This window comes from Protomyctophum parallelum (genome assembly GCF_964188405.1).
Source record: "Protomyctophum parallelum genome assembly, chromosome: 14".
Taxonomy (NCBI): Eukaryota; Metazoa; Chordata; class Actinopteri; order Myctophiformes; family Myctophidae; genus Protomyctophum; species Protomyctophum parallelum.
This window is the reverse complement of record NC_139709.1, coordinates 41094187-41112587: the sequence shown is the minus strand read 5'-3', so window position 1 is coordinate 41112587 and position 18401 is coordinate 41094187. Positions and strand designations below refer to the sequence as shown.

The 18401-nt window shown below is 41.2% G+C and overlaps 1 protein-coding gene across 1 annotated transcript; it reads right to left on the bottom strand.

Annotated features, from left to right (window-relative positions):
• Positions 1-2281: 2281 nt before the first annotated feature.
• sec62 (SEC62 homolog, preprotein translocation factor) lies at positions 2282-17433 on the bottom strand. The gene is made up of 8 exons (XM_083782589.1): positions 17359-17433; positions 13700-13808; positions 8232-8337; positions 7807-8032; positions 7386-7481; positions 7225-7285; positions 6987-7106; positions 2282-6068 (listed from the first exon to the last, which is right to left on the bottom strand). The coding sequence occupies exons 1-8, from the start codon at positions 17392-17394 to the stop codon at positions 5488-5490; spliced, it is 1335 nt and encodes a 444-aa protein (XP_083638715.1). The 5' UTR covers positions 17395-17433; the 3' UTR covers positions 2282-5487.
• Between the last annotated feature and the right edge of the window lie 968 nt (positions 17434-18401).

Here is an 18401-nt window from a genome sequence, read left to right as displayed (position 1 = left end):
GCTGGGTCGCCTGAGTGAGGGGTATGATGTTGAGAGACCCGAAACCCTGTTGACCTCAGGATACATCACTGAGGATACGTTCCAGGTGCATCCATGCAATGTTTTTTAGTGATGGGACTGATACTATGGGAGTGCATGGGACTGAATGGGATTGAATGGGAGTGAATGGGAGGTACTGTTACTATGGGACTCATACTATGGGAGTGAATGGGAGTGAATGGGAGTGAATGGGAGTGAATGGGAGTGAAAGGGAGGTACTGTTACTATGGGACTGATACTATGGGAGTGAATGGGAGTTACTGATACTATGGGAGTGAATGGGAGTGAAAGGGAGGTACTGTTACTATGGGACTGATACTATGGGAGTGCATGGGAGTGAATGCGAGGTATTGTTACTATGGGACTGATACTATGGGAGTGAATGGGACTGAATGGGAGGTACTGTTACTATGGGATGATATGATGGGAGTGAATGGGAGTGAATGGGAGTGAATGGGGTGTACTGTTACTATGTGACTGAATGGGAGTGAATAAAAGTGAATGGGAGTGAATGGGGGAGTGAATGGGACTGAATTGGAGTGAATGAGAGGTACTGTTACTATGGGACTGTCACTCCCATTCACTCCCATTCAGAATGAAAGGGAGTGAATGGGAGGTACTGTTACTATGGGACTGTCACTCCCACTCACTCCCATTCAGAGTGAAAGGGAGTGAATGGGACTGAATGGGAGTGAATGGGAGGTACTGTTACTATGGGACTGTCACTCCCATAGTATCAGTCCCATAGTAACAGTACCTCCCATTCAGTCCCATTCAGTCCCATTAACTCCCAATCACTCCCATTCAGTCCCATAGTATCAGTCCCATAGTAACAGTACCTCCCATTCAGTCCCATTCACTCCAAATTCACTCCCCTTCAGTGTCAAATGTCTTTGTGCTCTGATATTATTTTAAACACTCTGTGACTGACCCTAAACCATGGTCTATTAAACATAATTGGAATAAAACATTTTGCCTAAGTCACTTACTGCAGAAGTAATTTGGCCTAAATAACGTTTATAATTGTCATTTTATCCTTACATGTTACATGATTGACATACACCTTTATTTGTATGTCAATAGTCATATTTTTAAATATTTTTTGGAATTGAAATAATTAAGAAATATAATATATTCTACATTTGGCACAGTTTTTTGTGTTTCCTGAAAACCTTGAAAAAATGACTTAGGCAATTAGTTTAATAAGGTGACTATATTTAAAATAAAATCAGGTAAGTGACACATTTTCAGCCAATCAGATGAAGGTAGCTATTTATGAGCTTAATGTTCCAGTTCTAATTTTGTCTGTTACACTCATTACAATTCCACTTGTTTAATCTGTATCCTGACTGCGTTCCTGATTGGATAAAATTGCAGTTTCAGAAAATGCTTTTTCTGTTGAACAAAAAGCTTGAGAGACCGGGAGACCTCTGTTACTGAACAAACACAATAGCAATGATTACTGTCACAATATCTATTTAACACTGTTAATGAACACACACTATAGCAATGATTATACTGTCACACTATAGAGCTATTTAACACTGTTACTGAACACACTATAGCAATGATTACTGTCACAATACAGAGCAATTTAATTTAGGTAACCAAATAAACCCCAATAGTAGATCTTTACACTCTCAATAGTTCAATTGTTGTTAAACATCTGCTTAATTTCCAAAAAACTACACAATTAGAGAATGTAGAAGATTGCTACTTTTGATCCTTTGATTTTATAATGCTGATTGTAGCATAGCCACATAGTGGTTAGTGACTGAGCTTTGTTAACATGAGTGCCCGGGATCGTTTCCCGCCTATTTCAAAGAATGTTTGTTGCTTCCCGCCAATTTTCACAGAATGTACCAAACAATACTCTTTTCACCTCTAGTCGATTATTTATTCAGCATTTGAGCCACGGACCATGAATGGGGTTTCTAGGTGTAAGTATGTAGGACTATAGTAGCATGCCGAAGTTTGTGCTATTGCCATTGAGAATGCATTGGGCGTTTAAGTTAAATAACTCCAAATTAAAAGTTCCAGTATGTGCCCACAGTAATCTGAATTATAAAAAGTGTAATTGGAGTTTCTAGGTGAAAGTGATTTTTTATCCTGCCATTGACGCAATGATTACTATCAGAATATAGTGCTTTAAACTTATCACTTCACATACGATATCCTACCTTACTTGATTTGAGTACATGTACTTAGTTACTTTCCACCACTGGACAAAATTCCACAAAACTTTATGCTTTCTATAATTTTATTGCAATGATAAGTTACAATTATATTTCCAGACATCCAGTTCATTAAATTATACTCCATGATGCGATCATCAAAATATCAATCCAAACATGGACGACTAGGTGGTTGAAATACTTTGTTTTGACCAGAGATAAAACATGAAGGGTTTTATTTCTTCCCCAAATGTGTGATGAGAAGCAGCAGCGTAAAGAGCAATACTATAATACAACAGACTTATACTGTGTGACACGCAACAATTTGATAGGTTTTTTTTTTTTTTTTTTTCGTTTTTCTCTTTAATGAAAAATAGTTTTGCCAATATTCAAGAGTACAGCTACTGGCACACTGGCAACTTTTGCCAGAAGACAAAGGAACACAGATGCAATTCACCTGTTGGGGGGGGATGGGGGTTAAAAAAATAAAAAGACTGTCATAACATGAGCAAAGAGCTAAGCCTCAGTGGGAACAGTCTGGGAGACTAGAGAACAAAGTTGGATGTCTAGAAAACGAAAAGGACTTGCAAACTCTTTCAAGAGTGAAAAAACAAACAGGCGGGACAATCAAGTGACTTAAAGCACAAGGTCAATTCTTGACCAGCAAACTGTGCGAAGTTAATTATCTTGCATACAAAACCATTGTAACCCAACGTAAGCTTGCCATATTAGGCACAATTTTGGGAAATTGAAGAGAACTCAACTAGTTTGTCAGTGTTATGCAACCCATGAGTTTCCCAAATCTCAGGTTAATGATTGACCACTTTACATGAGACATAGCCATGGTGTACAATTGTGTACTGTAATCCAGGTGCTGTGAATTAACTAGTCACATCACGTTTCTCACATTCAACACCATCATTTAACATGTAAAAAACAAAGAATGCAGAAGTCACCCTCTGTATTTCCACTGTTTAATGACACATCACCGTTTTCTAACAGGGGTGATGTCTTGGTAATGACTCATACACTCTTGAGTTGACAGTTTTCCAATGATGATTATACAGAAACGAAAATTGCAATTAACTGAAGAAAAGAACATCTCATAACAAAAAAATTAAAACGAAACAGAAAACGTTGTTCAAGTTGAACAAGTTGTTTCACAATTTATTGGACTGTTATGTATATATTTGATATATCAATAGAATTCATATATAAATGATACATTTCTTTGTGTTTACTTAAATATTATCCTCACTATGAGTAAAATGAGCTTCTAAAACAATTCTAGCCAGAAGATACTGTGAACATACGTAGAAGGGACAGCGTTGGACCATGACACCCCAACCAGTGCACTGATCCCACCTCCAGGGCAGTATTTGACTGCGGTCATGTTGGCTTTTGTTTTGAATGAGTGTGGCGTTTGTTTAACCGTAGGACTTGATGCTAGTCGACAGGCCCTGACCAGAATTCCAAAGATAGCATTGCAACAAAGCAATGAAGTTCCATTCACTAAGCAAAGAGCCCACTGTTTTCATATATGACAAGCTTGTGCAAGAAAGGTGCGTTCACACCGGACACAATACAAATTATTGCATCACTCTATTCACTTTTTGTCAATTTGGTTGGGGCAGTATCGGCACCATGTATGTAAAACAAGCAAGTACAATGTGATAACCAGAGACAATTATCTCTCTCTCACTAGCAGTAGCCAGCCCATTCATATAGCTCAGAAAATCCACACTCTGCAACAACAAACTACTTGGATCCCGTCATTTTGTTCCCTTCAGCGAAAATCAAGCTGCTAAAAAAAGAAAAGAAGAAATGTGTGGCAGCCAATGTGAACGCACCTTTAAATGGGACATTCTCATTCCGCTTTCGGATGGCTTCCATATCTTGAGCCTAGTGTCAATGGTTTCATTGAGACCAAGAGCACGTATTTAGCTAGATACCCAACACTCTGTTGCTGTGCTTTTCTTGTAGGACTTTGCAAAGGGTTTGGTGTTTGACACTGTTATTACAAAACAAATGGAAAATGTAATAAAAATCCATCACTGAAACCTTTTTCTGTGTATTTTGTGTGTATGAAATCAGCATGCATACAATAACATTGTAGTGTGTTTTTTGGCACTGGAATTTGTCTTAACTTTATATCTGGTTCTGTGTAAATAGAAACATTGAACTGTACATTTTGCAGCTTCAGTTGTACAGCTTTGCTGAAAAGAAATGGCCACCTCCCATTGCTGAGTTTTACAGTAAAAATAAAACGTCCCGCTGTTTGAACATGAACTATAAATCTACATTTGAGACTGTGTTTAGGATTGCACAATGATAATCATATCAGCCATACAAAAAAGATTTCTCACTGAAAATAGCAATTACCTCAGAGAGCCACTGGCTGCTCACAAGCTCTACCCAGCCACGGATCTCTGGATTCCGCAGGTAAACTAATGGGTTTGGTCCATCCAGATTAGCTTAGGTTCATTGAGAAAGTGGACGAAGTTGGTCAATTTCGTTAAGTTTTTAGTGCTGCCTGAGAATGCTACCAGGCCGACTGGCATTCCGACAGTAACAAGTGTACCCCTTCGGCATGCACAATGCCAACCTTGACAGGGTCAAGGGAAGGACGCTTAGCGACTGCATGGCTTAAAACACTGGGCCCCCCTGCCCGAAAAAGCACCACTACTACTTTGATTGTACCAATTCACAAAGAGCTCTCAAAGAGGACAACAGACCAACAAGGATAGCAGGGGGCAGAGGAAGAACTATGCCTGTGTGTGTCTGACAAATCTACTCCGTCATCTGTAATAGAGATGTGGCCCTTTTGGCTTCACATACCCCTGAAAACATCCAAAGAAAACTCAAAACAGTTTAAGTGAAATGACATGGGAAAGCAACACAAGACAAATATAGATAAAATCTAAAATGTGGTTGTGACACAATATAGCCGCAAGGGGGGCATGTCTGGTGGCAGTTTTAAATTCTAAATTCTTCTTTTTGAATCAACAGCAGGGAAGGAGGTATTCTGATCCACAATAAGGCTTCTTTCTCACCTCCCACCCCCACCCCACACAACCCCCATCATTGTCAGAGCCATCTTCCCCGCTGGGCTTGTCTATGGGTACCGTATTGAATGTAAGATCTCAACGGAGAATAAAGACATGTCTCCACAGCCTCAGCACGGACAGTAGAGGAGTCCAGGGAGCACAGGAGAGTGAAGGAAAGAGAGGGAGACAATGAGAGAGAGAGACAGAGAGATGGGATTCAAAAGAGTTTATGTTTCAACCGTCTGTTGCTTAGTCTCGCTCACTCGCTCCTCTTCCCTCTCCTCTGTCTCCTCCTGCTCTTCCTCCTGCTCTTCTTCCTCCTCCTCCTCCTCCTCCTCCTCCGTGTGTTGCTCCAGCTCTTCTCTGGTGATCATCTCAAAGTCGTTGCCATTGCTGTGCTGTGATCCTTCGTCCTCCCGCCGCTCGCTATCTGTGTCCGAGTGGCGCTCTGCCCCTGTACCGGACGCTCCCGCCTCCTCCTCCTTGGCTTGATTCTTCTCACCAGGCTCTACCTCCCTGTTCTCCTCATCTTCTTCTTCCTCCTCCTCCTCCTCACCGTCCCTCTTTTCACCGTCAGACTTCTCGTCACTGTCTGACTTGTGGCCCTTGGCTGAAGCGTCACCATCGTCCTTGTCCTCGGTCTTGTCTGAGCCCTTCTTGGACGCTCCCCGCGGGCCCTTGTAGTCGTGCGTGTAGAGGGGCCTGAACGAGTCAATGAAGCCCACGTCGGCAGTCAGGTTGGGGAGGAACCAGAAGTGGTGGCGGCCGCCCGTCACCACCCAGATAATCAAGAACAGGATGCAGCGAGCTGGAGGGAAGAAACGACATGACAAAATGACTCGACTGCTCAACTGATTTTGTCATTATATCTGTAACCCAACGGGTGTACCACATTACAGTCCAGTTATTTATTTATTTTATATGTGTGTGTGTATATATATATATATATATATATATATATATATATGTGAAAATCTTTCTCTTTTATCTCTGCCAGGACGGAATTGTGTTTCCGCCCCTCTCTGTCTGTCTGTCATGTAATCTTGGCCACCACTGGACCGGTGAAACTTTGTACGCACAATCCCAGTAGGCCAAGGAATAACAAAGGCCACACAAATGCCATTTCCCCCCGTAGTTTCCTTGTGTTCTGATTTGAACCGAAAAAATAAATAAACATTGCATTACCTTTATATGAGACACCTGACACTCAATTAAAATGAGCGGTTAGGTTCATTCTTTTCATCAAAAGTAACAATGAACATTTTGTGACATCAAATTCTAAATTTGGTTTTATTGGGAGTACTTACTGTTATAATTAGTCCATGCACAGTACATCTTAGTCTATGTACTTGAACTTGAGATACAGTGTACTTGTGTATGTATTGTGTACTGCCTGAACTGTAGCATACTTTATAGATAGGCTACGAGAGATATCTCAGCACCAGCAAGGTCAGCCTTGCTGCAGTAGGCACGTTATTTTGTCTCATATCTTATTGTCACGTCATTATGATCCAGCACTATATATGTTCCCTGTTGTGTAATAAACTTTGTGAACCTTTAGCGTGATACTGTCATGTGTCGCGTTATTGTTCTCCCGGGCCCGCTGCCGCAGTCGCCGTACCGAAGGAATACTTCAACCGGATTATCACACACCACCCAGCCTGCACACACTACCTGTCTGTCAGAACCAGACGAGGGTCCAGTAATTAGAGTTTACAACACTTACCAACTGCTAGAAGAAGTATGCTGGCCACGAAGCAGCCTGCTGCCACACTGAGATAGTACACTCCTACACGCATCTCAGCTGGCCAGAGAGGGAACAGGGTGGCTGCTATCACTGCAATTACTGTACAGAAAGAAACACACACAAAATGGCCTCGTGAATTGGCGAAATAAATTGTGATGATGATTAACAAAACAACCCAGGGCTTTAATTATTTGTTTGGACATTCTAAACAACTCACCCAATATCAGCCCCATGGCAAACGTTTTGAAATGGACCGGATCGTAAATCCACACGTACACCTGACAAACAGAGGAGACACACACGTTTAGGCATCTTTTGAGGGCTGTGTTGTTTACGATACGCTGCTGGTGACAGGAGCAATGCTCTCTGCTCGCTCACCTCGTTTCCGTCCAGAAAGACCTGGTCCTCGTGGGGCTCCAGTTTAAACTTCTTTTTCGCCTCTTTCTTCTTCTTGGGAGATCCAGGGCTGTCATCCTGTGGAAATAAGTTTGTTCTTTATTTTTTTGGTAGGAGACAACATCATATATCTCAAACGAACAGCTGTTCAGGTGGCGAGATATGGCGATATCACGGTGTGATTCAGTTTCAGCAATCAAAACAAATACTGTTGGAAGTGTGATTACTTACACTACTAAAACTATAAAATGTTACGGTACAGCTGTGCAAAATATGAATCCTAAGTGTGATTACTTTATCTAAGGAATGTAACTTTTCATTGTTACATTCATGAGCATAACGTCTCTGCAAGTACCGTTCTAATCTACTGTGTTGTCACTGCTGCCAGTGACTGATAACGTACGTTCTTCTCTTTTTTCGCATCGGCACAGTCGGAATCCTTTTTCTTCTCCTTTTCTTTCTTCCCCTTCTTCTCGTCCTCCTTGCTGCTGTCGCTCTTGGCTTTCTCTTTGTCTTTTTCCTTCTCTTTCTTGATCTCCTCTTTCTTGATCTCCTCTTTCTTGATCTCCTTCTCTGGCTTCTTCTTCATGACCTTGAGGGCCCGGTGGTAGAACTGCTTCTTCAGGAGTCTGGAAAAGAAAAACACACCTCAGCTCTCGGTTTGTCACTCCTGGAACTTGTTTGCGATATTAGATGCGGAAGGACACACATGGACAGACACAAACAGGGCTGAATGCATGAATCTTGAGCAGAGATTAATTCCATCCATATCTACAGTATATTATAACCAAGAGGTATGGTAGAGGCTGGTAAAGTAAAGTGACTGACCTGTTGCAGTAATCCACTACAGACTCCCTGGTGGTGAAAAGGGCCTCCTCTCCCTTCTTGGCCTTAGCCCACTTCGAGTCCAGCAGACAGTCGACCGCCTTGGAGGCTAGAATACAAACACAAAGGCACACATTCATGCATGTTGACTTTAGTAGGGACATCCACAAATATCCTTCTATAAATCCTTAATCCTACTACAAAACTGGGAAAAAGAGTCTGCATCCGTTTTCTTGGCCAATCAATCCGAAATTGCACATGGGTATGGAGAATTGGCAATGGCATAGGCAAGGATTAACAAAACACATTTCAAACTTTTCTCAAAAGTAAGCCATTTATTAGCATTTCTGACAGGCCTGCACTCTGCACAGACTCAGAGTGGGGCGGCAGTGGAATGTAGAGCAGCCATCTGGGAAATGGGAATTGGAAGGTCCCCGGTTCGATCCTAGGATCCTCCAGGCTTTTGTCGCTAGGTTTAGTATTGCTGGACAAGACACCCAACTCATCAAAATGCTCTCCGTGTGCACATTTTGAACACCACTGCTGGGTCAAAGCAGACAAGTAATTACCCCTCAGGGATCACTACCAATTACTTTTTTACCAGCTGCTGTGTAAGCACAGCTGGTCAATGTTCTCTCTTGCGGCGGTGCTTTCACGCACGCTGTAGTTGAGACCTATGTTGAGACCTATGTTTCTCATTGGCTGTACTGACAACCTATCATACTGATTTACTGCCTCGTCTCTAGGCCAGTGTTTCTCAACCTTTTTTGTCCCAGGGCACACTTTTCATAGCCTAAAAATCTCAGGGCACACCTAGATATACGGTTTGTGTATATACTGTATATATACCGGTGTGTATATATAGTAAATATATATATAGTAAATATATATATTATATATATATATATATATAAATATTAGTGGTCCATGACATGAAAATGTTTGAGAACCACTGCTCTAAAACAACATTGGACAATGATGTTTGACAGTCAGCAATATTGTTGCTTATTCTAGATTTATTTTCTGACTTTTTCGGATTTTCTGACTTGATCTGGCCTGTTAACATTTTCATAGACCTGGTTGCTTGTTTCCCTCTCAGTCAATGTGGCAACCCTGGTCAATGCCGTGTTGACTGTTGTGGTTCTGTATGATAATTTAGCTTAGCACACAACAGCTAGGAGGATGCAGCAAGCTGATGCAGTCATGTTTAACAGTTGCGATGCGATGCGATGCGAGGTGTGATGCGAGGCCAGCAGTGACTCATGAATGAATTTGGCTTAAACAACGATATAGCAGAGAGAAATGCATGCTTGGATTGGTCTCATTTATTTTAAACGATAAGCAACAACTGTTGCTTTCGCCCAATTGTAGCAGCCTTCATGAAAGCTGTCACACAAATAATTAGGCTTACAATAAAACATCCGACCGTAACAAGTCAACATTAAATAAAACTGCCTGACACAGGCATTACCTCTCAAATAAAAAAATGTATAATCCAGACATTGTAAACGAAAGGCTTTTTGCTTCTCTTCAGATTGAAACTGAAGATGTGAAAAAACACCACCCGATCGTAACTCTTAAATCAATCAAACCCTCTAGGCTCTCTATGGAACAAAAAACTAAAGAAACTTAATAAAAGTAACAGTTTGGCTACCATTCAAAACAACACACGCTGTCAAGTGTAAACGAAGTAACCAACGGATTTTTTTTCTTCTCCTCTTGCCGTAACATTAACTGAAATAAAGCGTCATTTAATCGAGGCTTTATGACAGCAGCGAGACGAGTGCTTGCATGCGAGGCGCACGCATGGCTCGCAATCATAGCTGCCTGGGAGAAATGCGAGGCCCTGTGCTTTAATAATTAATTTGTTAATATCCAAAACTATACAAAAATCATCACATTTCTATCTATAAGGACAAACCTTATTAGAAAAAATATTAATAGCATATGAAAGCCTTTTGAAATGTGTATATGTTACTGAATTGCAGGTGCTGCCAAATAAGTATAATTACTAGGCTACCTCATGCCAGTCAGTTGCGCAAATATATATAGGTCAGATCAATTAGCAGAGCGGAGCTTCTCACTCTGCAGCACAGACCAGCTCTTATACTTTCTTTAGTAATATGACAGTGTTGGATCTCCATTCTCCAGACAAACAAACCTTGGATTATATTTATTGGATTTACTTCATTCTTCTTTCTTCAAACCATGGCACGAGCCACGAGGTAAGAAACTATATCATTATTCACTGTTCGCACAGCACCCATGCAGGCAGGTGTTCTTAATCTCATTCCCATCAAAGTAGCCTATAGCCTATACCACACTAACTTTGTGATCAACCTTCTTAATGTGCATATTTTATTTGTAAAAAGGAACACTGTATTAATAATTTAATACATGGCAGTAGGCCTATAATATTGGTGCAAAATGAAAATATGTAATTAAATACCGGTAGTTGAGAGAGAGAGAGAGAGAGAGAGAGAGAGAGAGAGAGAGAGAGAGAGAGAGAAAGAAATGCGTTGAGGGAGAGACAATTGCTATTGCTTAGAGAGAGAGAGATAGAGAGAGAGAGAGAGAGAGAGAGAGAGACGTAAAAGCCGTTCCATTTCAAAGACATCACCGTCTCGCAGGCGCGTTCGCACAACCAAAAAAGCGGCTCCGTCTCTGAGAGTGCAATATTATAGTTAGTTACCGTAGGCTACAATAAATCCCGCTTTGGAGAAGATGCGCTCCGAAGGGGTTGTAGTGGCAGGGAATAAGGGATGGATAGAAGCTAGACGGCATGACTGTAGCTGCTTGACTTCCTTGTTAACACGTGACGTGAGGACGGAGGAGGCTCTGCGAGGCACGAGCATGGCTCGCGGACCAAAATGGGCCGTCTCGCGGACCAAAAGGGGCCGCTTTTTTTTAATGACTATTCGATTCAAAATTTCAAAATCGATTCCCGTGCGTATCGATTGAACGTCGATTCATCGATTTTTTTGGGTCAGCCGAAAATCGACGTGTCTAACCACTTTTTTCCTTTTTTTCATTATTTTTATATTTTTGTTGTTGCTGCGCAGCAGTTGAGGAGAACGCAACTATGCATTCCTTTAAGCAACACAACTTCTGCAGCTGCATCCATATGTTTAGAATTTGCATCAATAATAAAAAATAAACTTTATTTTGTAAACAACGAAACTGAAGGAGCAACGGCGCTATCGGCTAGCCGCTAGTCCCAACTCTCAAGTTTCTGCAGCCTGTCACGACCCCCGTAATGAACTGATACGGGACGCAAACGATTTTTCGACTCATACGTTTTGAGTCGCAGGAGGCATGAGTCGATAATCGAGTCGATTTTCAACATCCCTAGTTTATATGCTTATTTATATGTATGTTTATATATATGAATATGTGTAGATTAATGTATATATCTAAGGACAACATGAATGTATGCACTGTGTAGGCAGATAGATGTCCCATCAGTCTGCTACACGTGCACCTACAGTAAATAGGCCCAACAAGCCTATGGCTTCTCCCTAGCCCTTTTTCGGATATCGGACAGGACATAAGCAACGGACAATCAAAAGGAGTAGAAAAAAAAAGGAATGTGAAAGGAAAAATATTGCACTTTCAGAAGATCTGGGGTCGGGCAATGGATTACATACCAAATATGGGAAGCGAACTGGAGAGAGCTAATTGAAGCATAACGGAGATTGTTGATGTTGTCATTGTTGTTATATTTGTCTGCTTGTCATACTTTTTTATTCATGTTGTAGCACAGACGATCATGGTCAAAAGAAAATCAGGCATTGGATAGTTTCTTGTACTAGGAAGGGTCGGGGAAGGGTTGGGGTTGTTTAGTTAGGAAAAGTATTTATTTATTTATTTATAGGTTGCATTTTACAACTGTATGCAAATGAAATATTAAAAGTGAATAAAAGATAATTTGAATAAAAGGGGAAAAAAAGGAAATGGAAATTATGTGTGCTATGTATGAACTGTCCACCATTCCGAAAATACTGAACTGAACTGATCGGCCTGTTGATGGGCTCGCAGTGTTGAAAATATGATGGTCTCAGTAAAACAACTTGGTAGACCTGGCACAACCACATTATAACCACATTTGACATGTTGACACTGTTTTCTTGCACCATAAACCCACAGTTGGTTATAAATATAGTCTGCCACAAGGCTTTTGCACTGAACATGCAGCTGCCGGACCTAATACGGCCTTTAAAGCAGCACTGTGCAATATTCACACAAGGCCTGAAAAGAATATAGACTGTATGTCATTGAGACCGCCGTCCTTTCTAAAGAATATAGACTGTATGTCATTGAGACCGCCGTCCTTTATAAAGAATATAGACTGTATGTCATTGAGACCGCCGTCCTTTCTAAAGAATATAGACTGGATGTCATTGAGACCGCCGTCCTTTATAAATAATATAGACTGGATGTCATTGAGACCGCCGTCCTTTATAAAGAATATAGACTGTATGTCATTGAGACCGCCGTCCTTTATAAAGAATATAGACTGTATGTCATTGAGACCGCCGTCCTTTATAAAGAATATAGACTGGATGTCATTGAGACCGCCGTCCTTTATAAAGAATATAGACTGTATGTCATTGAGACCGCCGTCCTTTATAAAGAATATAGACTGGATGTCATTGAGACCGCCGTCCTTTATAAAGAATATAGACTGGATGTCATTGAGACCGCCGTCCTTTATAAAGAATATAGACTGGATGTCATTGAGACCGCCGTCCTTTCTAAAGAATATAGACTGTATGTCATTGAGACCGCCGTCCTTTATAAAGAATATAGACTGTATGTCATTGAGACCGCCGTCCTTTATAAAGAATATAGACTGGATGTCATGAGACCGCCGTCCTTTCTAAAGAATATAGACTGTATGTCATTGAGACCGCCGTCCTTTATAAAGAATATAGACTGGATGTCATGAGACCGCCGTCCTTTTAAAGAATATAGACTGGATGTCATTGAGACCACCGTCCTTTCTAAAGTGTGTCGTTAAAATCTGAGTCACACTTTAACGAAACAAATATTCATATTAGTTCACTACTTGAGTAGGTACACCCATTTTATCACAGCAATCAGGGTAGTCATGGTAACAGAAATGGAAGAAGCCTTGATACAGATCTCTCCCTCTCTCTCTCTCTCTCATCAGCATAGGGCTGTTAACATTTCCCAGAAATTACATTTGAATATTGTTCTTAAAAATTGGCCCGCTCAGAATATCTAATATATTTTATTATTATAATAATAATAATATTACACACACACACACACACACACACACACACACACACACACACACACACACACACACACACACACACACACACACACACACACACACACACACACACACACACACACACACACACACACACACACACACACACACACACAGAAGCAACATAAATTGTACAAATCTGAAAGGTGAAAGAAAGTGCAGCACTGACCGGTAAAGTAGTCCACTCTGTGGCCCATCATGTTAGTGGACTTGGTGGGGGTGTTGAAGCGGAGGTACTTGGCCACTGCCTTCTCATCCTTGGTGGGCTCACTCACCTCCTGCAGTGCATGAACACACAGATAAAGGTTGATTTATTTTACAGTGAGAAGAAAATTAAAATTAAAAAAACGCAATAACACCCAACATCACTGCACAATTGTATTTGTGGCTCGTGCAGTGTTCAAAAACAGTGCACAGGTCTTAGCCTGGCTGTTATTTAGCCCACTGACTCATGCCACGTTTTTGTTTGATTTTCAAAGAAGTCACTGAAATGTGTTCATTTTCAGTCGTATGAAAATCAACTTGCAGAGACTTCAAACTTGCTTGAAATAGATAATAAAACAAGGCAAATATCACTGATTCTTAGTTAGTGTTACTGTGGGGTTTTTTTTAAAGCCTGCATGCTCATTATCCATGAGGGAATAGGACTGTGGTACTTTTTAACCCATTTAGACCCGAGTTAAAAACATTCACTTTGAAAGAATATATATTCAAAGATTTGCGCCACATTCTTATGATTTTTCAAAAATAGCAGACCTACAAGCTCGTAGCGCGCCACTCGGTGGCACGCTATGAGCTTGTAGATCTGCTATTTTTCAATAGCTAAATTATAACATAATGTTTAAAACACCAAAAGGGGTTCCCGCCCAAAATGGGTTGGGGAACTTAACACAAACACACTGTACATGCTACAATGTACACAGGACTAGAATGCCGAAATGAGAAACAAACCTAAAGACGGACCATGTGTTTGAGGATTCTTGGGAAATCTGGCAATGTGCTTTCACAAAGACCATTTCATCAGTGAATGTGCTCGTGTTGAGAATCTATTAATAAAAGAACGTATCACCCACATGTTTCTTGTAGATCTGCTATTTTCACCTAATGTTCCCTCCGCAATAGGGACACTAGGGTTCATGATGTGGTAATACTGCAGAGGACTGGAGTTGCACTTTCCTTCCCGACTTCTGCTGTGATTATGGGAGATACATGGTCTTGATACGTCAGAATTTCAAGTTCTATACTAGGATCCCTACCAATACCACGTATCTTTGCTGAAAATAGACAATCCACAAACTCACAACGCATCCTGCCTTGTGAGCTTGTAGATTGGCTATTTTTTGCAGAATGTTCAACCCAGAATAGGGATGCTAAAGTTCAAGTGGCCACATAGTGCAGTGTACAATAGCAGTAATGTTAATGTGCAATCCAAAGACAAATTAAAACCAAAAAAAGTAACAAAATCGTCGCACTTCCTCCCATAACCTGAAGCTGATTCTAAAAAACGTCCACTTGAACGGTATAATAACATACAATATGTGTTCCGGGTTAAATAAGATCAGCAGACACTTCTGTTGGAGATTAACTAAAGAGTCAAACAACTCTGATGTGGTTTCCACCAGAGTTGACTTGACACATCTCATTTTTATGGCTTTAATATAAATTCAGTGATTCACCACATTCGGTGAGTAGAGCAGCCAAATCCTCTGCCACCTTTTTATCCGTTTTCAACAATATATGTTCAGTTTTTGCTTTTTTGCACGGCCTGGCTGGTAGTCTGTCTGCCAGAGGCAAGGGGACAGCATGCCAACACAGAGGAGAATGAGAGCATCAGCACAATGAGACCCAACGCCGCTGTCTCCTGCTCAGCTGGCTCTAGCTGCGACGGAGCAACAACACGGGGAAGGCACGGCCTTCAAATGTCCCTTTGTTTCAAGCACCAGGTTATCTCTATTCACTTAAGCAACTTTGTTATATGAGACCTCCACGATATGATCTCCCATGGCTGGTGGGGCAGAGTGACTTAGCTCTTCTCACTGTAAGACTAGTAACCGACCTAAAAGAAACATCCTCTATGGGAAACTCACTGGCCACACTTTGAGCTTAGCTTCTTGGATTTTGGATGAGGCCTACTTTATTACTGCTAGTAGTAATACTATTATCTACTATATTACTAAATATTTAGCAATAGCATCTGAATAATAACAAATTAAAGTGCCCAAAGAAATAAGAATGAGCCAAGAGTTGCATAACAAATAGGAGTATGCTTTGGGACAGACTGACCGCATCCAGGAACAGATAACCTGTTTACATATTGTCACACGCAGTTGGGTCACCGAAACCTTCTATGTCCAAAACAGTTACTTTTCAGAAAAGCTGTCTAATGGATCCATAAAACCACAGACGGACATAACCACTTTAATTTATTTATAAAAATAGCAGATCTACAAGCCCACAAGTGATGCATTGGCTAGCTATTGTAGAGTGGCTATTTTTGATACCTTTGTACTGACACTGTAGTATGACGAATTAGGGTACCGGAAATTCACAAAAAAGCATAAAAAAGTTTAAATATGGAGATACAAGGTTTACTGGCAACAGCAACTATATGGCCATTAAGAAATAAGATAAGCATCCATGCTGCTATTATGCAACAGAACAGTTTCACAGGAATCTTTAATAATGGTCAACTGTAGTGCAATGCTGGCTTGTTGCAACTAAACTATGCTCGATAAAGAGTTCCCAGAACTAATTCATTAAATATTTCCATTGCCAAAGAAACAGTGAAAACAGTTTAGCACATGCGGTTCCTTGTTTATCTAAATACTGTCCGTGACAAAGGAAAACAATAACTGTACGTGTTGGCGGACTATGGACTCAATCAAGAATGACTCCAATCTATGTTGCCTGCACACAGGTGGTTCCTCAGAAAACCGATACCCCACTTTGAACCATTATACTCAACACAATCCGGACATAAGCCAGACAGCAATGGATCAAATATCAATTCTTCTTCATCATCATCTTTTGTTCTACTTCCTAGTTCTACCACCATCTCTCACGACAGATTCCCTAATCAAGTGATGGCAAAATGTTTTTTGAAAGCTGACGTTATTCTTTGTAGCTTATATATATATATATATATATAAAACTAATATCTTTGCTGAAAAAAGACCATGGCCCACACAGGAAAAGACTTGTAAATTGTCTGCCATTCACAAGACAGAGACAAATCAAAGAAAGGTAGCTAAGCTTATTGCCATTTATTTTCAAATGCTTTCCACTGGAACCTCTGCTCTTTAAATGTCCGACATGGAATTATACTGTACACACACAAACACACACTAGACTACACAATGTGCAAACATAGCTCCGGTGCCCTCTGCACTCATAACATAGGCAGTTTGGGGATGTAAATTAAGTTTAGAGCGGATATGGTGAGAGCTGACGCAGCTTAGCAAGCCGATGTTAGTTAGCAACTAAATTAGCCTGGAAAATGTGTGATTTTGTAAGCCAACCTGACAGACTCATGTCACCTACCTAAATACAACGAGAATATAATTACATATTGATTGACGTCGGCGAAACGTGTTCGTGTTCTGCACAAACAACTGTGGAAAACGGCTTACGAACAATCTTTGAGAATGAAAATATTGACATCTGTTTCGCCTGGCCAGCTAACGCTAGCTTGTGATTATAGCCATGGTGTTTTCAGTTGTAACTGCTGCCGTGGCTGGGAATTGTCCTCTAACAAAGCACACAGCAGTACAGCGTCCATTGTCTGTCTTCGTATTTCCACGAGCGACATTCTGTGAAACAATTGTTTACCTGGATCCGTTTCTTGTGCCTCCTGCGCTCCGCCATGATCCTCCAACTCAGCTCTTCCGAGACCCAGACACGTAATGCGCCTGCGCAGAGAGCCCGATGAGGAAAGCCTACGTTGTACTTCGTCGTATGCCGGTGTCACGCAGATCTGGGGGCCTGTCTGCCACACACATTTTGTAGATGTGCTATTAAAAAACAAAAAAAAACACACAACAACATTTTCAGATGGAGGTTATATTAGGGGCAAATATTAGGGGGTCCATCATATATATTTAATAGCTGTTGTTCGTTTGTTCAAAACGGACCACGGCCACGAGCACCTTCAAACTTTAGATGTCAATCTTAGCCAGATAGAATAAAAAAATCACACCTGTGTGAACTGAGCGGTGCGCCGGTGAAACTATGCTACTATACTGTACTGTACTGAAACTCTAATTGGAATTTGGACCCTCGTCTGGTTCTGGCAGACAGGTAGTGTGTGCAGGCTGGGTGGTGTGTGACATTAATACAGTTGAATTATTCCTTTGGTACGACGACTGCGGCGGGAGTGCAAATAACGGGACACGAGACAGTAGGCCTATCACGCTAAAGGTTCACAAAGTTGAACAGGGAACATATATAGTGCTGGATCATAATGACGTGACAATAAGATATGAGACAAAATAACGTGCCTACTGCAGAAGGCTGAACTTGCTGGTGCTGAGATGTCTCTCGTAGCCTATCTATAAAGTATGCTACAGATCAGGCAGTACACAATACATATCAAGTAGGCTACACTGTGTCTCAAGTTCAAGAACACAGACATGGGCATCTCATGATTATTATAACACTGTACTGTAGGCCTATAGTGCTCTGTACGGTAACAGGTCATCTCGCCCCTTTGCCAACTCGCCCCCGCGATGGCTCTCCCCGGAATTTCGAAAAGTGAAGACAGCTCGCCCCGGAATTTCGAAAAGTGAAGACGGCTCTCCCCGGAATTTCGAAAAGACGGCTCGCCCCCAAAGCGTGGATATCTCGCCCCACAGCGTGGATATCTCACCCCAAAG